Source organism: Thermobia domestica, chromosome 6 (genome assembly GCF_964235325.1).
Source record: "Thermobia domestica chromosome 6, izTheDome1.hap1.1, whole genome shotgun sequence".
NCBI classification, from domain to species: Eukaryota; Metazoa; Arthropoda; class Insecta; order Zygentoma; family Lepismatidae; genus Thermobia; species Thermobia domestica.
Genome location: NC_137459.1, coordinates 161,174,699 through 161,200,369, shown reverse-complemented (window position 1 = coordinate 161,200,369; position 25,671 = coordinate 161,174,699). Strand labels below are relative to the sequence as shown.

The following is a 25,671-nucleotide window of genomic DNA, read 5'->3' as shown; positions in this document are numbered from 1 at the left end:
ATCAAGGGTGTTCCATATAAATTGTCCACCTTATATGTGTATGTTAGCATACCGTTGAAAGTATTCATAATTTTATCATAGTTTAAGAGGTACATAAATATACTTACAGCGAGATTTTATGTGTACAGTTTAAACAATTTTGGTTAACATGTTTCATTGTATTTCAGAGCCAAAGAACATGTTTTGCCACTTTAAGAAGACTGATAGAAGAATTTTGTGTTCCTGACGGACCAGCATCATTCATTGACTTCGCCTATCAACACATTGTACCTGCCTGTTTTCTTGCTCCAGTGAAGGATACATACGATTTGTCAGATTCGAATTGTTCACTGGCTCTAAGTGAAAGCGCTATGTGTATCTATCTCCTTCGACAGAGTCAGGTACTATTTTTATTTTCTTTTTTATAGATGTATATCTGTTTTGTTTACATCTCTGATTTAAAAAGCTGATGTGTAACTGAAAATAGGGGAATGCTATGAAGTTCCTCCATCTTCGGTACTCGCGCCTAGATTTCTTTCACAAGTAGTAATGATAGTATTTACAACATTCATGAAGTGATGGATGCTATATCAACTGCTATGGAGACAATGATGCTGCGAGCGGGGGGAGAAGTCGAAGTTGTAGTAGGTACGTCAGACGTTCTGGTAGATACCCAGGTAACTTTGTAATTAATACAAATCTTCGTTGTTGTAAGTTTTACAAGAATGTAAGTACCAAAAGTTAAGAGTAAACTGTGAAACCAAGGTTTTGTCGAGGAGGTATTAGACTGCAATATTTAATGCAATAAAATATAGATCTGCTTCCTAGGGGTTTTTCTTTTCTCTAGAAATTTGCAAGCAAAGTTTATGAGATCCTACCAGCGAGTTCCATAAGATTTTGTACTATAGGGTTACTTTATTTTTATTTTACTTCAACTAGAAACTTGTCGTATACATACTATGACATTATAATATGCTTTTGAACGGCACAGGACTGTGCCCCCAAAAAGGGGAGGAGGAATTGCAATAAAGGAAAGATTTGAATATTGATGTATACTTGATAAGCTCAGAAAAGGCTCTGACTTCCCAATATATATTTCCTTGTGTATGGCCTTGTCATGACGTGTTTTCAGTTGTAAAAAATCTCAGAAAATCTTACCACATTATTTGTGGTACCTTTTAGTACACTGTACTTCCTAAACTAATTTCACAGTTGCTTCGAAGAAGTAAAATGTTACCAAGTTTACTTGTACAAACTTCTGTTGTACACGATTAGTGCAATGCCACATAGAAAGTCCGAAGAATACTTAACAATGGATAGATCGAATCCATTCAAATTGAGTTGCCTGTAACCGTAGTTACACGTAGTTTTTTCTAATGTATTATGCAAAAATGTTCCCTCATTGAATTATGTGCAACAAAACGAATGTGTGTTTTCTGCTACTCAATTTCCATTATTGTTGTTTAAATTAACATTTTAGTTGCCTCTATGGTTTGAGAATCTGAGCGAAACATTTTCATTAAATTTCGTGCAACACAAAATTAGGTTTGAAAGTGTGTTAGGCTCGAGAGAAAAGTTTGGAAGAATTGTTGTTAAACTGTTAACTGTGTTGTATATGTTTATTTATTTCAACACAGTTGTCATTATGTCCAACTACATTGTTGCACATGAAGTCATTGTGATAACATGTAAAAACAAATACAATACTCTTTTAGGTATATACGTTTTTATGGCAGCATGTTTTACTAAACTAAATCTTAATTCCCAGATGTTACAGCTTAAGATGGACTATGGTCGGTAAAACGGCTTTTAGTGGAGTAAGGTGTAGTCAACACATCGACTTCCATCATTTCTAGTTCTGTACACTGGAGCAGTCTCTACCTGTTAATTCAAAATAGATTCACTCAGTAGCTCCACAATGTTGTCATGACCGAGAAAAGTATGTCACCCTTTCGTAAATCAAACTTGGGACCACGCGCTAGCCGTACAAGTAAACTGCAGAGGAATTGTGTTTATAGTTTATGAAATGTTAATAATAATCACACTACAAACTTTTTTTTTTTTCTTCTAAAAATGATTTCATTAATTCTAAATACGTCAGTACTGATTCATTGTCATTATAAGAACCACTTACTTTTCGTAAAGGGTGTTCACGTAGCATGTTAGTATATGCATTCGTGTAGAATTCTTACTGTTATGTCACGTATAGGACAGTGGAACATGTAATAATATATTGCATTGTATGTTTATACAGTAGTTGTTATTTACTGCATATACCATTTTTAAGAATTGGATCTCATCGCAGTTATACACAATCCTAGAAATGCAATGCGGAAAGAAATAGAGCAAAATGCTATAAATATGTGATCATAACTTTTCCCAAGTGGGCTGTTACTGTGACAAGAACCGATAAATCATTGCCTCTCCTTCATAACAAACAGTTCCTTTCTGTCTCACATATCAATACCCCCTTTCCTGCGCTCTGTCTTGGCATGATTGTTTTCTTTTAAGCTCTATAAAGCAGTTTAGACATGACACATCTAGTTAGACCATAGCATTGGCACATAAATATTATTTTTGCTACATCGTCCTATTCGTTTTGCACTGAAATGGTGGAAGGAAAGTGGTATTCGGTTTAAAACGTTAAATTATGGTAAAACAAACAGAATCGGAGTAGCACTTGGATACAATATGAGTTAGGAAATAAATATTTATGTGATGGGATTACGGTTTCAACAGTTTATAAATGAACTTAATACATTCGGATACATTCAAAACCAGCTACCAGATTAGAAGAGCTGTAGAATGGTAAATGTGGTATTTCGTGAAAAATATAACTATCATTACTTCTTCTGTACTTTGCTGTCCATTATTACACTTATGAAATCCAAGAATTATTTATTATTTTATGTCTACTTAAAACCGTAATATTAATAGTAATAATACAATTGTTTTCCTTGCTGTCGGAAATGCTATACAAAGCTACTAAACTGATTGGTGAATATAAATTTGTTTACTTGTTTGCTACGCCAAAAGGAGAATTTGAAATCTATGTTTGTAAATGTGTGCATGAGTTCCACTTGTACAAATGGTATTGTTTATACTTGAACAGGAAATTTCGATTTTCTTTTTTACTTGCTTGTTACTCTGCTAATTATCTTGCAGAGCTCCCTCGTGTCTAAGCAAGTTAGCGTACACGCCTTTGGCGTGGGAGACCCGGGTTCGATTCACTGCGGGAGCTCGTGTGGTTCATATCCCACGTTAAGCTGTAGGTTCATGTTTCATATAGCCTCGCTGCTGAAAGGGACGCTAAACGCAAAATCAAATCAAATAATTATATTGCATTGTCTTTATTTATTTATTTATTTGTTTGTTTGTTGCTTTAAATTAATTTATTTATTTGTTTACATCTTGAGCCATTGGGGCTATTCTTACCATCCCTTCTTTCTTTTGTAGGGCGAATCATTTGTAAAGTTTTTAAAGGAGCAATATCTACCGTCTATAAATGTGCCGTCTGAAACAATAGAAGAATACTGTAATGCCCTTGCGTCACCCGATTTTAAGACATATCTTAAGTATGTAAAGGTAAGCTTGTATTTTTAGAACCTTCATATATTACTTATTTTACTTCTCATTTTCATTTTGTGGTCTTGCGAAAACAAATAACAGTACGAATCATACTTTAAGTTAAAATTAATAGCGAAGACATTATCTAATTACGTTGTGTGGTAGAGGTACTCAAACCTCTAGTTTTGTTGTAAATTTATTGTGTATAATATAAATTTATTGTGTATATATTGATACATAGTAAATGTAGAAAAGTAATATTTTACAGAAGGCTGATCGGGTTGTATGCAACGAATTTTTAATGTTACTTACACTATGGAAGGACGTGCCGCCGCAGCTGAAAATTTGTCGAAAAAATGGAAAATCAGCCATATTCGAAAACGAAATGTCCGATCAAAGGATAAAAGGAAACATGGATTACTTTTAATTGCAGATTTCATTAATGTATGTTTGGGTGTGATGCAGTGGCTGCGCAGGGGTATTTTCTAAAGAAATCAAGAAATTCCTTATGTATTCTACCAAAAGTAAATGCAAAAAGTAAAGGGTTCCCCCTTCCCCTCCATTCGTGACAGACCACATGAGCCCCAGGTACTGGATGAAAATACGTCTCTAGACTTAGGCATGGACAGGTAATACAATCAGTAATACATTCCTGCCGTCTTTTTACCCGCAGGTTCCCCCAGCTCCCTGTTTACAGACTGAGTGAACCTCTAAGCCGTATTCGGAAGAAATAATAATAATAAAAAGTAAAAAAAAACGACCGCTAGATTGGTATTTAAATGCCATACCATGTATGTTTATGTGGAAGAGAGGGGAAAAATTCGTCACTACTGATTTAACTTTCGTCTTCTAGAACTCCGAGGCCACCACCACTGGGAATGACCATTATTCCATTTACATTGTCATTCAGTTGCATTTATCATTCCTCTTATATAGTCTTCAGGTCATTAGAATATTGATTTAATATTGTGATTTTAATCGTTTCCAAGTTTCGGCCTATGATGATAATTACAGAAGTAATTAGAAGAATAACTCAAACCTTGAAGCTCGTAAGAAACGTGTAGAAACTTTTCAGTTTCACGTGCGTCGAGACCATTTCTGCTAGAATTCTTATAATCTTATATCCAAACATTTAGAAACGAATATTCGAATAACACATCGTTGGTTGAAACGCATGTAGGCTGTTCCCAGTCGCAAAGAGTAGAAGTGTAGATGAGTGTTATTCAATTATGTCCAGAAGACTTAATTATGACTTCAATTATCCAGCATTACTTACAGAATACTTTTTTGTATTGCAGATGTTTTTCAGAAGAGCAAAATCGCAATGAAGAGCGGAGAGCTTACGGGAACTATTTTTTAAGTAATGTTCACACGATGTTGCAAGTGTGTTAATTGAACATTTGTAAATGTTCATTCAGTTAATTTATTCATCATGTGTACAGACGTATTTTGTCAAATGTGATGTATTCAGTCGCTGAATACTTAAAGCCGTAGTTTTTGTTACAGTGTGATTTTGAAAAAAAATAAATAAATAAAATGAAATAAATAAATAAAATGAAATCTAAAAATGGTTAAAAGTTCTGTTTTTTTTTTAAAAAAATTGGTTTTTATTTTTTTATTTGTATGAAGGGACGTATCTAAGTATATTTGGAGCCACAGGAAATGAAGTTTGCAAGGAGCACTTACGTAAACTAATTTGTATCGTGTCATTTTCCGGTACTACCTCCCTAACATGGTTTACGTCACAGGAGATTCCCAATCCCTGTGTAATTGAGTTGCCAAACCATAAGATCACCTGCCATTTCTAAATAATTGTATGAGAGACCAAAGTGTAAAACTTGTTTCACCTCTACACTTAATCAATATTACTTACATCGTGTAGGAAGCAGCTTCCCTCTGTATAATTTGACCTGCTTTATGAAATTTGTGATACATTATGAAATTTGTGTGTGGAAGAAACTAAACTTTTTTTTTTTTTTTGTATTTTTAATATAAAGAAAAGCGTTGTTCTTGTTTACATACAGTGTTCATTCCTTTTGTAATTATTGTAATATGTATTTTGTTTTGTACAGTATGTTCCAAGGAAAGAAAGCTTATAATTTAACTATTTCGTAGTAAGTACAAATTTATAAAGTTATTTAATCAGCCATTTACTGTACAGAATTCGATGACGTGAAAATGATTCTGGCTGCTAAAAAAGGTATTCATCCAGTCCTACGAGCAACTAGTAAGCTTCCTTCATTTTATTATATATATAAATCATTTGTTTGTTCTGGTTTAGGGCAAGGGCACACTACTACACGAAAGACTTGATCGGCTCTTCGAGTCGCTAGCATTACCTTCTTTCTTTCCTTGTACTGTTCCGCTAGAACATAGCTGCAGAGAAATCTTTTATTATGGGGAGATAGTCTTCTTGGTTTTCAGATGAATCAGAAAACTGGTACGGAACTTCAGGTTTCATAATGCTCCATTTAATTATTTGTGTTTCTACTTTGTAACATTCATTACGACATTCCTTGAGGGACATTTTTTAGTGAAATGTATTTGCATTTGTTGTGGTTTCATTAACTAAAATCAAGGTAAAAACCTAGTAAGAGACTGACATCTACATGACAAACCATAACGGCCTTCTTATAATAAACTGTAATGGATTAATTTATGATAATCTGCTGATTAAATGTTTTAATTACCACTTAAAAATAACATTGAATACTGATTGGAAATATTACAGTATTTAGAGATTCGGCGTTTCTCTCTCGCTCTTTCTCTGCGACAGCAATATTCTAAGAAAATTTTATATAATCTATAAATCAGAAGTAGTCCGTCCCCTGAGGAGTTTTTGACCGCAACTCAAACGTTTAGGTTAGCTGTTGAGATCACGAGAAACAGATTTTGCTGTTTTCCTATTTAGCAAGTTCAATTGTAATTTTCTTTCCCATGAGAGTAATGAGGATCAATTTGAAAGCGTATTTGATTTTTTTTTACTTAAGCCATGGGTTTCTGCTGCATCTCAGACAAGAGAATACTTCCTGTAATCTGGGTCCAAATCCTTAAATGTGATCTGAAAGGAAATTAATTCTGTATATACATTTTTTCAGTTTTCTTCCGTTTCTTTTTTCAAAATCATCATTTCACAATTTTAGTAAGGATATTTCAGTACCTAGGCTTGTAATGAAGATCTAGATACATTATCAGTTACGAACGATAGTACGAAACTTTTCCAAGATGTAGATCACTATTTTAAATATGGCCTATCGTGTTTGGAAAGTTTGATCATCCATTTTTCCTTGAAAAGATCTCATTCGTGGCTGGAACTATTAAGGAGATTTTGTTTTTCTTTCTTTTTTTCTTTTTCTGCATCGTCATAGTTTATTATATATCTGATTATTGGCATATCCTATTTTATCAGGTTTTGAAACAAATGGTTGGTTTCTTCTTACATGAATTACAGAGAAATCTGTACTTAGAAAGGTTGATTTTTATCTCAATGACGTGAAACCGTTTAAATATTGTATATTCATTGTGTGAAAAGTTTGCAGTTATAAAAAGAATTCCAGTTTCTTTGGCACATCTTTTTTCTTTTTTCTTTCTCTCAAAGTCGTTTTCCCGAACTATGTAGATCTTACTGCTGGAGCTGTGATAAGTTTCCTGAAATAAAGATTCATGAATTGATGCATAGGGAAAGAACCCTGATGATTGTTTGGAAATTGATGTTAGCTTTAAGACTGTAAATTAATGTATAATATATTATCATGTAGATTGGAAACTGTTGCCAAAATGATTGAGAGTAAGGAATTGTTAATATTGTTTTCTTTAATAATGTTGAAAGGCTATTACAATCAGGATTGTGTTTAAACAATGTTCGAAGTTCATAAATGAATTGTATTGTATAAGAAAAGCAAGAAATGTACAAGCTTTAAACAATTTTTACTGAATAATGTATTCAGAAACAGTGGAATAAAATTACTTGTTTCAGTAATTTATCTATTTATTTAACCATATTACATTATAATAGATCTAAAATAAGTTTATACAGTGTGTAGTTGCTTGCACTGCAGTTTTCACTATCTTATACTAGACAAGGATAAGACTCCTGCTTTTGTATTTCGGCTTTAAGTTAAGATAAAGATTCGTTGATGTTATCGTTCTTTGTTTTCTCACTTGACACGTGGCTTTACGAGCGATAAATTAATGGAGGCTATAATTCTTGATTTTCGTTTGTAGGTATCATCTTGATTGATATTGATTTCTTTGTCATATGGTACGACATCTTTAAGAGTTGAGTTCTTGCCAAAGGTTAGTTTAATACAAAGATATATTTCATATCTTATAGCACTATGGAGAGTACTTTGAAAGTGAAAGGTGAACATTATGACTGTGAGTGTTGCTAAAAAGAAGCAAAATATGTTTCGTTTGATTTTTTAGCTTCAGATAATTTGGAAGTTCGTTATGAAGGTATGATTATTCTTTCACGTAATAAACGAAACGTAATTCCTTACTAGTTCAACGATTTTATGTTCGTGACTCGCAGAGGTGAAATGAGGTGTTAAACTCTAAAGCAACCAGCAAATCGACTGATCGAATAATGCTTGTTAACATGCTCTTCTTGAAGTTTGTGTAAAATAATAAAATTGCATCGGCAATTAGACATTTAAGTATGTTCTTGTCATTTTATGCACTTATATGTTTTAACACTTTACTGCCAATGAATCAGATGAGAACACCGAATGGCGTTGTTGACAGTACACTCAGTATTTTTAACTTCGCACATATGGAGCAATTATGATTTAAGTTTGGATGACTGTTATGTATAAATTATGCATTAATACAAGCTTCTGAAGACTTGACTCTCTCTTATATCTAGAAAGGAGCACTTTAATTTTTTTTTTTTTTTTTTTTTTTTTTTTTTTTTTGCCTTATTGATGTAATTTAATGAAAAACAACGTTTCTATGGTGCACTGAAATCACTATTTTACTTCCAAGGAAATACAAAATTATTCTTGCCGGTTTTTGAGAATGTATCGTAGTTCATATAACAGTCATCTTATTTTGAGTTTAATCATCATTGAAGAATATATAATGTTTCCACCATGACAATGATTCCTCCTAGCAGTAATTTAAATTGTATGCGTTGGATGGAACTCAACAAGGCGTCACAGGAATCTGCGAAAAAATATAAGTTGTATTAGATACAAACATCACGGTTTTCGGTTTATAACAAACTTCATTTTGTAATTTCAGTAGGATTAAACAGACTATTTTTAATTCTTTGAGGACCATGCATAAAAATAATTTGAAAAAGAACACATATCTAAGATGATACTTATAGAATATTCCTGTATAGAAAATATATATAATTTTTCACTATTTTCATATGTGGTTCACTCTAGACGATATACATTTTTTTGCCACGTAAATACATTATATGATGTTGTTACATATCCTTGCAAATTGTCGGTGATAATATTGAAGGGAACCAAAATGTAAGTAATATAACGTTGATAAACATAACAGTAGAACAAGACACCTGTCTATACACACCATAACTGTGTTTATGCTTGAATTTTAGTCTTACTTGTTTAGGGTTACTTGCTTGCATTTCTATTGATAGGGTTAAAATTCGTCTTCTAGCCCTAGGTGTTGAGTTTAATTTCACATTATTCTCTCAAGAGATTCCGGAGGTACAACGATCAAAGTATATTATATTTTATGCCAGTGTGGCACCAGGCAGTAATATTTTGCAGCCCTTACCCTTATTTCATCCCTTTCTCTATATTACTCATATTGAATTTGTGCAAGTGAATGACATTCTATTCTGCGAAACAAAGAAAACAAGCCTACATATATAGTACTAAATTAAATGTCTTTATTTCCACTGGTTAAAGGTAAATCTGTATTTTGCATGTCAGAAACACGTCTATAGAAATTTCGAACCTGTATGTACAGTGAAATACGAATTGAAGCTTTCCTGGCGGCGAATATTATAGAGATTTCTCGAGATATCAGCCAGGTGAAGTCCGATGATAGAGCCGACGTTTCAAGAACTGACGTCGTTCTCGTCTTCAGGGTGATTATACTGAGACCAGTTCGTGTGTACTATATATAGGAGAGGTAAGTGTGTGGGGGGGGGGGAGCTTAAGAATTCGTATCTCTGATTGGATGGTCTATAGCTTGACGCTTGACTGTATGTACAGTGTTTCAAAAGGAACATGTAATGCACATACTAAGGTTTAAGCAATTTGTACAAAATTCTAAGTCATCGCCGCGGTCAGTACACAGACAGGCATTGTTAAATGCAGACCAGCGACCATTGCTGAAAAAATCGATGAATTATTTATCGGAGAGAGAAGAAAATTTCCGGCAACTAGCTACTGGAATTTTGGAGTAATTTGGACACCGCTATAAAAAAAATACAGAGACAAAAATAGCAAAAAGAGCAGCATGGAAATTTGTGAACATTTTGTGAGAATTTTTATGAAAAGTCTGAACAAATCGATTTTCTTTCACGTATATTAGCCATAAAATGACTACAAACAATACAATACAAAATGTAAACTGTACACTTTTTTCTCGTTATCAGATACAATATGCTGCGTTTTTTTCTATCAAGATTTTTTTTCTTTTTTTGAAAGAAGTAAAGCAATGGCTTAGGCTCATTTATTCCTTTCACTTCTTTAACACAAACATGGATAGTCAAAGGAACTATCATCTGCCATTCATATTATTTTATTTTGATATTACAAAGTTTACACTTCTCTACCTGTTTTAATTTTATTAATCTAAAATGGGTATTTTTTTTTTCTTTTCGTGTAGGACTAAACAGGTTTCTGTAGTATAAATAAAGTGTTATCGTAACTCAGTCACTATCCAATATCTGTTACAAATATAGGACTGCATTCTTCCGAAGAGACGGTGTTTCAGAATTTCAACTGTGGATGCTTCAGGAAATACGGATCATGGAAATTTACGAAGTACGGGTGAATGGCCCGTTAAGAAGGCGGCAGCTGACATCTTGAGTCCAGTAACACCTCCTTTCCTCCTCTATAAATTTATAAACTAAATATACGAAAGCAACTTATTTTTGAAATTTCATCATGAAAGCATATCCATAGATTTATTTCCGCTACCTATCATGTTAATGGCTGCGCGATCTAGCTCGTGAGTATTTAACGTGATTTGAAATCAGAGGTCGTGAACTTAATAGCGCTATGCACATACTAAGAAAGGCTAACCTTTGTTTCAGAAGAAGTTTTATCACGGAGGCAGGAGGGAATATCGTTAGAATTTTTTATTAATCTGTAGTTCAACAGAAGATTACCTCATAAGGAATCGAACTCTGGACCATATGTTGCTGAAGTTACATCGTAATATGTTTGTATCAAAAGTGAGCATTCTTCAAGTCTTATTATTGGGATGGCAAAGCATGTTGTTACGTTCAAACTTCACAATAAATATATGTAAAGATCCTCGTTTGTACTCATTATGGTACCTCACACTAGAAGTGAGCTGCCCTACCACTAAGCCGGTAAGCCTTGTTTTTTCTTTTCGTCGACTGTAACATTAATAGGCTAAACAATTATTATAACAACAAATGTAAAACCATTATAACAAGCTACCATATATGGTAGAAAGTTTCACCGCGTACTGATCGAAATCGAATAGACATTAATTTATGTTCAGGTCAGGAGAGTAATGAAGGGCTGAAGGTTTTTATTTTGAGTAGGTAAAGGCTCTTTAACTTTTTTTTAAAAAAAAAATAATGTAAATATCACTAAATCAGATTGCCAATTCAGTGTGTGAGGGGAGACAAGAGGTGCCGAAATATTTCTCGCTTAGGGTGTCAAAATACCTAGAGCCGGCTTTGCTTGCTATAGGTGTTACCCCGGGGAAGGTAGAGTTGACGAGTGTTTAAGCATGAAGCAACCACTACTCAGTCTTCAAAATTAAATTATATATATATATATATATATATATACCGTAGATGCGGGCTACTTGGACACAATTTTGCAACAAATTCGTTCTTTCGGCCTATTTTCATCCACGAAAACTCGAAAGTTATTGTCATAACCCATATTAAGTGGAACTACAGGCTTTTTTGCACATATCGAGGACAGTTTTAGTTACATATATTGAAAACAAAGCACATGCGATTATTGTAAAAAATGGGTCCAAGTAAGACTCGCGTTCGGGCTACTTGAAGCCACCCCCATATTTCCCTACAGAAAACCATTGAAATCTGCTCTGAGACTAAGTAGGACGTAGGTGTTTCAAGAACAACACTTTTTATTTACTGCAAACCACAAAGAGAACATGTTAAGAGGTACTATCAAATATAATGATTGTAATAGCTGATTACGTTTTCTTCTGCAGCTGCACGAGCCCTATCTATATTAGCAGCGAATCTAGTCGTTGACTGGAGGTGCATTTTCTAAAATAACTTCACTCAATCTCGACTGGGAAGATTGTCTTAGAAAGCAATGACAGTTCTCCCATGCATGGCAAAATAGGACTTCACAATAAATCTAAAATCAAGTTAATTAACGAGGAATCCGAAATCACAAACTTTATCAAGATGATTAGCGAAGGCTAATTCTTCTTCTTCAGTGAACACTTTCTGATGACCCGGATTCTGTCTTGACCTGTTCTTTAATCTTCTTTCTATGGTGGAACGACTTATCTTGAAGTGAGCTTCTGTTTCTTTTCGCGACATTTTCCCCGACTGAATTGCTGGTAAATATTCTTCAAGCTGTTATGAAAAATCAGCATATTTTCGACCTGCAGGCAATCTTTTATATTGATGTACCATTTGTACCGGTATCCTTAAGGAAACAATGAAAAGTCCTTACTTGTGTGACACGTGACAACAGACCTTTATTTTTCATTGATAAAGATAACAAAGGATGGGGTGGGATAAATATAACAAAAGATGTGGGACAAAATATCCATGTTTTCCAGGTCATATGTACACACTTCATATACTGTATAATCTAATTACGCACACATCTTATTGTATATGAGAAAGTTTACCATGTCAGTTTCATTAACCTATATGTAACTACTTATGTGTTTACTTAGCATTGGTTCCACTTCCTTGCAAATAGTGTCCACACATAAAAGTTTGGCGGTAAATAAATACACTCTTTTCGTCAACGACTTTTCTCACCAATGCTGCTCAATCGTAGCCTACCACAGAACTAGTTTCAATGTGTGTACACCTGCATTTTGATCCCATCTAACTCTGAACTCACTCATTATTGCATTGCGTATGGGATTTTAAACGAGTTTTTGGTATGGGTCTAAGTAGCCCCTTAAGGGTCCAAGTAGCCCGCAATTACGGTATATATATATATATATATATATATATATATATATATATATATATATACGCTCACATTTAGGAAAAGGGGCCACAGCGACTCCGTCGAATTAGAGACGAACGCTAATTCACCTCTTCCACAGGTACATTTAGTGCGCATCTTCAATTACATATATGTACAGTGAAACCTCTCAATAACGGACACCAATGGGACATGAATTTTTGTCCGTTACTGAGAGGTGTCCGCTACAGAGAGGTTACAGTAATTTAATTTCTCGCAACGGTAATTGTATGGAGTAATATACAGTAGATATATTATGTATGAGCGTAAATAAGTAAAATTCGATATGAAAATACTCTATTTAGTACTATTTGAATTACTGGAAGGGATGAAGGAGAAATTAATTTATGTTAAATAGTATTATTGCTGGGGGATGTGTTAATATATTCGTATATTGCTAAAGATAATGCATGTATGATCATTCTCTTCCTACATGGGAGGGAAAGCGGGAAGGAAAGAGTTTTTCATTTATTTCAAATTTTCAGGACCTTCTCAAAAGATGCGTTAGGAACCAACTAACCGGCTAAACTCATTAGCTAGTGTCCACTGAGAATCCTCAGTACGGTTGCGGAAAAAATATCTGTGTGTGTGTGTGTGTTTGTTTGTGTACTGGCGGAATGGATGAAAAAGCAAGTTATTGGGAGTGCATATGTTTGTTGACTCAGCCCCAATCGCAAAGAATATCATCTTAGAGAAAGTTGCTTTACTAAGAATGTAAGAGAGGAAACATTGTTCGTTGAAAATGTTATTGTAAAACAAACGACATTTGTTTTGTTATCTATGAAATTGTCGGAAAGATGCAAGGTCCAGAGGAAAAAGGACTAAATTTGTTAGGGAAGGGAAGATCTTTCGTATAGAATTCTTGGCCATACGACTGACCCTGCATGAGTGTTATAGCTTATTGAAGGTTTTCTAGAATTTCTCCCAGAAAGCAATTTATTGAGGGCAGAATAAAAGAATTTGAAGTTCAGCTTGAAGGTGTTCTGTTTGATGGTTCACCGGTCTAGACTCATGATAGATACACTTGTGGGGAAAATACTTTTGTCTCCTGCAATATATCGCAGAATCGAGAAAAAAATCCTGTCCGTTATGAAGAGGTTATTGAAACGTTTGGGGGGAAAAAAGGACTGTCCGCGTCCGTATCTGAGAGTGTCCGTAAAAGGGAGGGTTTTGTTCCATAAGAGAACATATATTTTTGCCGGGACAAAAAAATCTGTCCGTATTATAGAGGTGTCCGTTATTGAGAGGTGTCCGTTAAGGGAGGCTTCACTGTATTACATTTGATAGCTTCACAATAAAGATGTATAAAGATCACCTTATTTGTTCATCACATGACTTCATACCAGAAGTGAGCACTCTGCTACAGACACCAAACCCTTGCTTCACTACAGCGAATAAGCGTAATGTAATACAGTCACTTCATAATAGTTATAGTCCGCTTAAATCTTAAAGATTACCCTATTCAGCGTTTGATTGGCCCATTGAGACCTTATAGGGAATATTTTAATGAGAATTTGTAATTTACTCTTCATATTAAACAATAGAGTTACAATATAATAATACTCAAGTTTAGGTTGGTTTATTTCCAGCTCACTTATTCACATCTTGATTAGAGTAGTTGAAACCTACAAGAATATATTACTTAATTTCGACAATTTTAATTTCTGTATCGAACGAACATTTTGAAATGTAGTATATATACTTAAGTAGTAGTAGTAGTGTAGTTTTAGTTGGTTTATATCTAATAAATTTCACAGATTTCAATGTCAATTGGCTTAGTTAAACCTTAGAAGGTGCATTACTTAGTTTCGGTAATTTTACTCTACAGGCTATCCAAGAAGTCCTAATGCTCCTAGGTTTAAGTACCACAGAGAGCAATGTCAGTAATATTAGTTTATTTATTTAGTACATATTCTAGTTGAGTACGTATATATACGAACTATGTATTCAGTAGATCTGTGTGCTCCATCCTGTTGTTCACACAGACGTATGCGTCTGTATGCCGTTCTTGACATGTTGCGGAGCATCTGAGAAGTTAATCGTTCGAGAGGCATCCTCCATACTTTAGCACAATTCCTGTCTTGTACCGACGATGAGAGACATGTGACTTCCCCACAATAAGTTGTATGGTGGTGTAGTGTCCAGACTTCGTGGAAGCCATTTCAATGGGGATGGAGGTACTGAAGAACAAAATGAGCTGGAGTCCTGTCCTGCTGTACCCGCACACCATTCATGATTCTGTCCTCTTGCAGCTGAAGTAATAACTACGTTTGCAACATGTATAAATGAGAGTGTTCATTCACATATCCGTTAAACAAAAATATTGTCCGAATAAGTATTGTGATGTCATCCCGGTCCATGCCATAAAATGAGGTGGGATTCGTTCCAACTTGTGTATATAATGAAGATTTTCCGTAGACGAAAAGACAAAATTCCTCCTCTGTGAACTGCAATATATCGCACATTCATCTGAAAATAACATTCCTGAGGCACATCATTTGGAAATGGTGTCAAAAAAGTACAACAGGATGCAACACACTGTTCCATGTCGTCGTCACATAATTCATTCACAAACATCGGTCCAAATGCTTCCTTATACATTTTTGTGATTCTGCCTTGCCTTGAGGAGCGCGGTATATTCACTTCAGCTTCTTTTTTGCGAGTCGGTTCAGTTGGAGTCATCGCAATTGACCGGGCGAGGTCAGCACTAGTTTCTCACATGTCTTACATCCACTGTGTGGCTTGTTCTTTGACATCCTCAATCAAACCACGTTTCTCCCAATCAAACTGTTGCTTCACGAGATGGGATCTTAAAAAAGAGATCTCTAAACGCAGTCATTATTTGGTCACTGTTCGCCCTGTGTGTGGCCCTTTGTGTGCCCTAACCCCCTTCCCTTCCCACACACTAACCGTTGCTCAGCTGTGTAACTGTAACCACTCACATCAGCCATGGTTTCACAAATGAAATGTCCCACGTGACCTTCAACGCAGAGATAGCAGACAATGTCTGTGATTATGAAAGCAGTGTTAGCAATGCCTTAACTAAAATTACACTGACATTGTTCTCAGCCATACTCAAACCTAGGCATGCAGGGATTTCTCAGACACCTTGTGTATTGAACAATAGGTTTAAAATGTAGCACCTATACTTAAGCTTTTACTCTCAATTTGTCAGTTTCACTTCAGTGTCGGTTGACTCATTTTAAACCTGATTGGGTACAATACTTCATTTTTGAGTTTTATTCTTTGTATCGAACGACTTGTGTAACATGTAGTACTCATACTCAGGTTTAGGTGGTTTACATTGATTTTATTAATTTTACTTAGTTCATTACCGCTTAGTATGATACTTAGTGTGTATCTTTAATTACATATATGTTTTACGTTTGATAGCTTCATAATAAAGATGTATCGGGTATGACAACTTTACTTTCTATGACAAGAAAAAAAATGCTATCTCTGATAACTACGAACTTTAAAGTATTGGATGTTAAATTGGCGTTTAGCACTCCTTTCAGCACTGAGACAATATAAGGTGTGAATCATCAACTTAATGTGAGATCCAAACCATATGAGCTCCCAACGAAAATCGAACCCGGATCTCCAGTATCGAAGGCGCGTACGCTAAAATATAATCACGAAGGAACACCTTTAAAATATAGTATTCAAAAATGTTTAGCCGGGGTCAAATTGTGTGCGTTATTGGTAAATTCACTATGAACCATACTTAATATCTTGCTTGCATAATTAGTTGGACCATGAGAGACTGGAACCATTCAACGAAGTGAAAAGTTTCATCGCATATTTACCATGTGCTTAGTCTCATATATGCGTCGAGTTGGTAAAGGATGGCCCCGAAGCTTATTTACCAAAGTCTGCTTTCACCTTGTTAGTTAACTCTCGCCGAGGTTTTCTCACGTTACTTTCATACAATACATCCGTGTGCGTGGGTTTTCTCGGGTTCTCCCGTTTCCTCCCACTTTCTTCATTCCACCATTTCATTCATCTCTCATCATCACCGTCTCTTTTAGCCTAACCGGCATAACCGTGGGACGTAAAACTCAAAGATTTCATTTCATTTCATTTTTTCATACAATACATGTTCTAAGCGAGGAAAGGAGTATTAAAAATATAAAGAGAGTTTCTGACGAATCTCTTATCATAGGAAGATAAAACTCGGCATTTAAACTCCTCTTTACAAATCTGTGACCACGTGGTGCATCGTTTTCGGAAATTCCAACTCTAGCAACGAAACCTAGACAACTGCTACAATATCTTAATTTCAAGTTTTGTGTTCATAAACTGACCCAAGTGAGTAAGCATTTTAGCTGTTTAAAATAAATCTAGAAGATATTTAGCAGTTGGATTCACTTGGATCCTTTTCATTTCACTTCGATTGATGTGCTATTCTATTAGGGAAGAGGTTTGAATATTTCGCAAATAATATTTCCATAAGTTTATTCTTCTCGTTCGAAGAATGAGCATTTCAACTAGTTCGTGTCTGACCTTTAAAGATTGCTCCAGCCTATATTTTAAAACGATTTGTGTATTCTACTTTTTGATTTTTAAATATATATTTATTGGTCTTTTGAACCCGTATTAGGAACCTAGACAGCGGCGCAAATCTGTCTTCAACATGGGGGGGGGGGAGAGAACGGGTAAGACTGTTCACATACTTTTTTAAAGCGATGTTCAAAATATTTATGAAGTTGAAAAACAATGCTGTGGAGGATAAAGGGAGCAGAATTGTTTTCAACATTGGGAGGCAGGCAGATTTGAGGCTTTTTCTGGGGGACATCAATTTATCACGCTTTTCTTTGTGGCAATTGGACACAAATCATCACTTTTCTGCCCCCCCCAAAAAAAACACTTCAAATCGGATTATTGGGGGGAGAGTCCCCCTCAGTTCCAAGATTGGAGGGGACATGTCCCTACCATTCCCCCAAGGTTTGCTCCAGTGAACCTAGAAGCACAATTTTAGGAAGCTAAAAATTAAGTTTAATTATGGGTCACAATAGTTCAGCGAGCGATCAATTTTTATACGCAAATTTGTGACTTTAATCTATTTTGGGTTATGTGGAAATTGCTCCAAGCTTGGCTTGTAGATTAAGGTTACTAGAGACCTTTCACAGTTCACAAACCAATCATCTTTCCTGAAACTGATAGTTCTAACACTGATCAGTTGGTTCATTGGGAGTGTAACATCCCTTCAGCACCGAGACTATATGACACATGGTTTTACAACTTAACTTGGGATCCCTAACTAAATGAACTCCCATCAGAAATCAATCTCTTGATACGGTTGATTCAATAAATGTTACATTATTTTCATTCTCACGTGAGTATTCCCAAATAGAATATGACCTTCCAGAATACATACTGTCATTCCACTCGGTATGAACACTAGTTTGTTAATCATATTCTCATTTAGTAGTGGACATGATTTCTTTTTTTCAACAGACTGAAACATCTAATAATAAGGACAAAATGTACTTATATTGTTTCTTTTCTCTTCTCTTTGTGTTTTCACACAGACCAGTATTTCATTGATAACATTGTGTTTTAAAGGAAGGTGTGTTCATTTCACAGTTAACAGAGAGAGATAAGACAGCCACTTGAAAGCGCCTCAGGTTACATTGCTTTGCTCTTCTGCCCTCAGGTTGTATTGCACCAACCTGCTACTTTCATTTCAATTACTCGTATATTTAGTTTCGGGTGTAAGCTTATTTTTAAATTTTATTAATGGAAAGAAATCTAGAACATCGCTACTTTTGATCTACCTAGGTATAATGATACTTGCAGCCTTATATTATTACCTTATACGAGAATAAGAAAAATCTAACAGAATGACACCATATATAAAACTCTAATACTACCAGTAATGGCTGTTCCTTCGACGAAAAGAAAAAAATAAATATTACAAGTAATGGCTGTTCCTTCGATGAAAAGAAAGAAAAGGCACTTGACGAAGATTCGAACATGGATCAGCTGATTGGTAGGATAGAACGTTACCCACACGCACTCAGTTGCTTGTTTTCAAGCTATACACTTTAAACATTCACTTTATGATTTTTTTTCTGTCGTCTTACCGTATAACAGTATAGCAGTTTCTCTGCTTTTCCTGCTTGTCACACTATTTGTGTTATTTGTTGTGTAAACTGCATTTGCAAACGTAATATGTTTTGTTGTTTTACCAGGATCCACAGCTTTAAAAATTTTTAAGGTCAATTACATTAAGCGAACTGATTTAGTCATATCTTTCATCGCTTCAAGGGGCAAAAGATACTATCCCGCGGAAAACATGCATTTTCTTATGAGACAGACAATACGTGTGTCAATGTAACTTTTACCAGAAGAGCTATTGTCTATTTTTACGATTATGAGGTATAGTACTGGTGGGAACTCCATAATATGTGACTTTGGAACTCCATAATAGGTCAGGGCCAAGTTGACGTGTTCAACATATGAGTCCCAGCATATCTGAGAAATCGAAGAACATCAATTCGTGGTCCATCAGGTTGTAGTAAGTTTACTTGAAAAAGTAACTTTAGGATGTGATGGGTCTCTCGACGAGGTATCAGGATACATGCCCTTGGTAAGCAGTGCATTATTGTTAATAATGGTCGCAGAATTTTGGTAATGTGTGTGAGAGTTGGGGACGGATTAGACAGAGTAAAACAAAAATACTAAAATATACGTAATAAATACTTTTTACGTACACCTTATTCCATAAAGGATGCATGCATTGATTATCGCTGTTTTGAGGTAAAAACTTTCTAGGATCAATTACAGGTATCTTCGAAAACAGTAAACCAAAGAAGCCAGGTTCGAGCACCTAAGCCAACCTTCGCAATTGCCAACCTCATCATTCTAGTATCAATATTTGTAGACTGCATGCAGTTTTGTGCAGAAAATAAAATGTATAAACACTGAAGGGAAAACACTGCATGGAAACGTTATGTTCGTATGTTGAGCATACTTTTCTGTCTTGTGCAAAGTAACCAAAGTTTATTTTCATTAACTATGGTGATACTGGATGTTTACTAATGAACTTGCACTAAGGTTTTCCTTATATTTCTAGCTATTATATGTTTGAAATATAGTGTTCTAAATAATTACGTTCGTAAGTTACATGCAATTTTCTTTAAAATGGCTTAAATCTTGTGCAAAGTAACCCCGTCTTACGATATATATATATATATATATATATATATATATATATATATATATATATATATATATATATATCATTTCAGCATATAAGTAATTATTAAGTTTAAAATATAACATGTGAAGTATATTAGATGTGGACAGAACGTCGGTATTTTACATGTGCATGTTAAATACAAATTAAGAAAATCGTGTAATAGCAATAAGTTGTGTAGTGTATTTGTCTGGTCTGCAGTTATTTGTCATACGCAGGTTACTTCTATGTATTCTCATTACATCATGGGATTTACGTTCTTCAAATATAGTTAGAAAAAATGAAATGAAATCTTTAAGTTTTACGTCACACGTTTATGCCGGCTAGACTAGAGAGAAGGTGGTGATGAGAAATGAAGGAAATGGTGGAATGAAGAAAGTGGGAAAAATGGGATAACTCCGAGAAAACCCACTAGCATGGTGAAATACAGTGAGAGACGTAAAGAAAACATACGGGTATAAACAAAGAATATCCAAAGTCGGATCGTGGTTCCAGACAGAAAACTCATTATTCTCAAAACCGTATCCACAGGAAATTAATTACCCCACAAGTCATTTTAAGAGACTAAGTTGTGGTTTAGTAAGAAATGAAGAACAGAATTTCTTTCCAAAGTTTTCTAGATTAATACCCTGAATGCTTTTGCATATCGAAGTGGTAACGCTTTGGTTGTTTTCTCTCTATCTGTCCCTTAGCTGTGACCACAGTAACATCTCCCGTGAAAGATGTCGATAAAATCTTCCATCAAGTGCAAGATTCGCAGTGTTATCTCGTTGTGAAGGGAAAATCTTCGTCTGAAATTTTTAACGAGATTAAATCAGTTTATGGCGAAGGAATTATGAATCATACGAGTGTATTTAAGCGGTGTCATGAATTGAAAAACGGTCGTAGTGATGTGCACAATGAGCGAAGATGTGGAAGACCGTCGATTTTGCATGTTACGCGCATCCTTCTGTTAGGCACCTTCAGGCTATCTGTTCACCTCCCTGAAGATTCACATGGGTGGGAAATATTTTCAACTCATGAGGAAGTGAAGGTGAAGGAGAAGAATTGGGCAAAAGAAGTGGCGGCAGACTTCTTTGACCAAGGCAAAAATAAAATAATCCCTCGTTTCATTAAGTGCATCGAGAGGGATGGCGACGACATGGAAAAATAGTTCACACATGTACTGATGTAAGCTTGTAAAGGAGGTTTTGTTTTAAATCATTTTTTGAAACCCACAAAAATCTAGTACACTTGTTTTCTGTACACACCTCGTATATATATATATATATATATATATATATATATATATATATATATATATATATATATATATATATATATATATATATAATATGAATTCCTTCGTGGCTAAGCGGTTAGCGTAAGTGCCTTTGGTGTGAGAGACCCAGGTTCGATTCCCGGCAGGAGCTGATGCAGTTCAGATTCCACGTTAATCAGTTGGTCCTGTCTCATATCTTCGCAACTGAAAGGGATGTTAAACTCAAAAATTACCTCAATATATATAAAACGGATGTATTGTTGTGTATGTATGTGTTCCACCAGAAATTTGGAATGCCTGTAACAATTTTAAGCAGAATTCCTACACAGAATACTTACAGCCTGGAAAAGAGTACTGTTGCGGTAAGATCCCTTAGCATATCTACGGGGAATGGGAGGTGGACACACACAAAAATGGTCGAAAACGATCGACATTAGTGTCGAATCCATAGTTTTTGTAGTCACTCAGATAAATACTGACTCCCGATGTCGTTTAACTTCGATTTAAGCTTATATTTACACACATGGGGTTAACATAGTGACGTAAAATATGGAAATCGACTGATATTAGTGTCGAATTATTAGTCTCCAGAGTCTCTAAGTTAATTGTTTGCAGTTCTGGTGCCATTTAAGTCGAAGTTCAGCCTCCAGTTGTGGCAAAGCTTCCTTAGCCTTCTTAGAAAGGATGGGAGAAACAGATATAAAAATGATTTTAAAAAAAACGATATAAGTGTCGAATTCGTAATTTTGGGTGTCGTTTAGATAAAAAAAAATACACTCCAGATACCAAAAGTTCAAGTTCAGCCCCCATTAATATCCTGAAGGGGTGTGTGAAATTGTGACACATAAAAATAAATGAATCGTTGAGTTCGAAAACCGGTCATTTCCATCGAAGCTAATTTGAGAGGAGAGACAATTAAAACTAAATTAGTCAATATACATCTGACATATAGAGATGTTTTCAGTTTTGGACCGTTGAAAAATGGCAGCTCTACAGTCCAAAAATGGAAACAGCCCTATATGTCAGATATATATTGACTAATTTAGTTTTGTTTGTCTCTCCTCTCAAATTAGCTTTGATGGAGATGACCGGTTTTCGAACTCAACGATTCAATTGAAAATGACCAATATGAATGTCGAATCCATAGCTTTCGGGATTCCTAAGTTGATTGGTAGGAGTTCCAGTTTAAGTTCAGTCTCCCGTAGGGATAACAGCCCCTAGCACTCCCACGGAGAGTGGACGGCAGTAATGTATAAATGATTGAAAACGAAATGATTGAAGTGCAGAGTCCACAGGTTCGGGGCCGCTGAGATGAATATCAACGTTACAGATGACGTTTAAGTCCAAATGCAGCCCTACTAGTATCCATGGTAAGGGGTAATAGTGACAAGAAAAAAATAAAAAAAATGACAGATATTAGTACGGAATTCATAGATTTCGAGGTCCCTAAATTGATTGCCGACACTTTTTATACAATTTAAATTTACGTTTAAGTCCCGTTAGTCCCTTTGGAGTGGTGGGAAGGGGTTGACCCAAGAGTAATTTAAAAAAAACGACCAACATTAGGAGTGAAAAGTAAAATATCTAAAAAAAACTGAGATTAGTGTCAAATCCATAGTTAGGGTTCATCACGCTATTAGGTTACAATCGCTATGATATTTGATCCAAAGTTTAGGCATGAACAAGCATGTCAGCTGATGGATTGAGAATTTACGAGGGCAGCGGCAAAAGGAATTGGTCACACCAACTATAAATATTTGAGTTGAGTTGAATTTCATTTTAATGTCCCTTTCAACAGCGAGGCTATATGAGACGTGGACCTACTGATTAACGTGGAATCCGAACCACATGGGCTCCCGCCGGGAATCGAACCTGGGTCTCCCGCGCCAAAGGCGCGTACGCTAACCGCTTAGCCACGGAGGAGCTCTAAAAATATTTGGATATATGTGTATGAATTCGTATATATTCCAACGTAGCTCCCGATCTTCTGAAGCGACTGTCGTCTCTGGCATGTAAAATTTGGGGGAGACATCAAAGAAAGTAATTTAAATGGTACTACTTAGCCCAACCTGTTTATTAGCTTCGATTCCGTTTGTTACCTTTCTGCTTACTTTCACGGACCCCCTAAGATATATCAAGAACTCTGTTATAATCGTTTCACAACCTGAATATTACATCCCAAATAAATATAATTAGATTATTATTTATATGTTATTCTGTCGTTAGTAAATTAGAATAAAATATTGAATATTTTGTACTTAAAATATTGGGGGACGCGTCCCCCTTGTCCCCCCGCCAGAGACGCATATGTTTGGAGCAACAGTAACCAAACTTGATAGACTTGGTTTCAATCTGAAAAAAGTGCTGTGGTAGGAAAACATACAAAGGTAGTTGGGAGGAATGACATGTAAAAATAGTGTAAAACGACTGAGAGTAGAGTCCAATCCATAGTTTTCTGGATTTCTGAAATGAATAAAGACGCTCCAATGGCCTATAAGTCCATGTGCATCCCCATCGGCAGAGAGTGAAGGGAGGAGGTGAAAACGTTAAAATTTACGGAAATATTTATCGCATTCACAGTTTTCGGGGTCGATAAACCGCCTGACCCGTTTCCATTGACTTTTGGAAGGTAGTTAGTACCTCTTACCTCTTTTGGAAGGTAGTTAGCACCATTTAAAGCTGGGATTTTTAATCTTATCAATTTGCTTAAAGGCGTACTTTGTAGTGGTAAGGTGTTTCAATATTTACGTCAAAAATAGAGTATCATATGTATTTTGTCTGATTAAATTTCCATTGAAAAAATATTCTATGAAGAAGGAAATTCAAATAAATCCCTAGCTGTTGAAAAGTAGCTGTTGGTAATGTAGAAACAAGGCAAAGTTAATTATCTTCTTCTTCTTCTTCTTCTTCTTCTTATTATTATTATTATTATTATTATTATTATTATTATTATTATTATTATTATTATTATTATTATTATTATTATTATTATTATTATTATTATTAGTATTATTATTATTATTACAAGAGGAAATTCCCGAACAGTTCAGGTGATTTGTGTTCACTGCCGCCTTCTACATTTAAATTGTTGGGCGCAGTCAATATTAACTCCATATTACGCTCTACTAGAGTTTATATGTGAATTGTAGGAGGACCATGCCGAAAGCTTTTAGATACTAAAATTCAAATAGCGTTGCCGTATTGAAACGTATTACATTTAAAAGCGTATACTCTAGTGGTAAAAATATAATTACAAGGATGCAGGTTTGTTTCTTTCGTAATTAGAGGGCTGAAAGTGTAGGTTAGTTTGAACCATCTTCGTCCCACCTCTTCTCAAACATGCGTGGCAAGTACTTCTGCAAAGTTGCCACGCTGCTTTCTGAGGTGGAGTAATGGATTTGAGACCACTACATCGTACTTCACGTTTGGAACTATAACACTGCAACGGTGCAGAGTTACAAGCTGTAGATTACCACATGATCTGTGTGGATATGCAGTATTACACATACAGAAATTCATCGTTCTACGATATGTGGAAGTGGGTCAAGGTAAAACTTTATCTCGCACCTCTCGTTAGCCGGCAAATTTAAAACAAATGACATATGTGCAAAGTACTCAGAAGTAGAAAATGGATCGATCTGGGCCAACCTAACTCATACTTGCTCAACTCAGGAGTTCCTGGGAAATCGAGCACCTTACACCGTGAACCCACGGTCTTTTACGACCTCCATTTTAGGGGTGAATTTGTTCCCTTTTTTGAGCACTTTTTAAGGAATGTACTCGTTCTCTTTTATGAGCATATTTTTAGGGGTGAACTTGTTCCCTTTTATGAGCATATTTTTCAACCCCTATTTTAACATAGCAGAACATAAGACTACGTAACATAACGAACACACAGAAGAGCGGATCACCCATATTTGAACATAGCACATTACACAGAGACTACGAAACATAGTGAAGATTAAAGGCTGAAATCGTTTCCATCCCCTATTTTAACATAACGAACATAGCACAGAATACGAAATATAACAGGGGTGTACTCGTTCCCTTTTATGAGCATATTTTTCAACCCCTATTTTAACATAGCAGAACATCAGACTACGTAACATAACGAACACACAGCAGAGCGGATCACCCATATTTGAACATAGCACATTACACAGAGACTACGAAACATAGTGAAGATTAAAGGGTGAAATCGTTTCCATCCCCTCTTTTAACATAACGAACATAGCACAGAATACGAAATATAACAGGGGTGTACTCGTTCCCTTTTATGAGCA

At 35.3% G+C, this 25,671-nt stretch overlaps 2 protein-coding genes across 4 annotated transcripts in view; one reads left to right on the top strand and one right to left on the bottom strand.

Annotated features, from left to right (window-relative positions):
* The window catches only part of LOC145688293 (exportin-T-like), a 104,378-nt gene extending 99,295 nt beyond the window's left edge, over positions 1–5,083 (top strand). For all 3 annotated transcript variants that reach the window (XM_081762296.1, XM_081762294.1, XM_081762295.1), the window contains 3 exons: positions 168–380; positions 3,436–3,564; positions 4,845–5,083. In XM_081762296.1, the coding sequence (XP_081618422.1) occupies positions 168–380; positions 3,436–3,564; positions 4,845–4,874 (372 nt within the window). In that variant the 3' untranslated portion in view covers positions 4,875–5,083. The remainder of the gene's footprint in view (positions 1–167; positions 381–3,435; positions 3,565–4,844) is intronic.
* Positions 5,084–7,662: 2,579 nt separating this feature from the next.
* Positions 7,663–25,671, bottom strand: part of LOC145688294 (uncharacterized) — a gene marked incomplete in the record, with an annotated part of 187,839 nt that continues 169,830 nt past the window's right edge. The window contains 1 exon segment of the mRNA XM_081762297.1: positions 7,663–8,709. Within this exon segment, the coding sequence (XP_081618423.1) occupies positions 8,609–8,709 (101 nt within the window).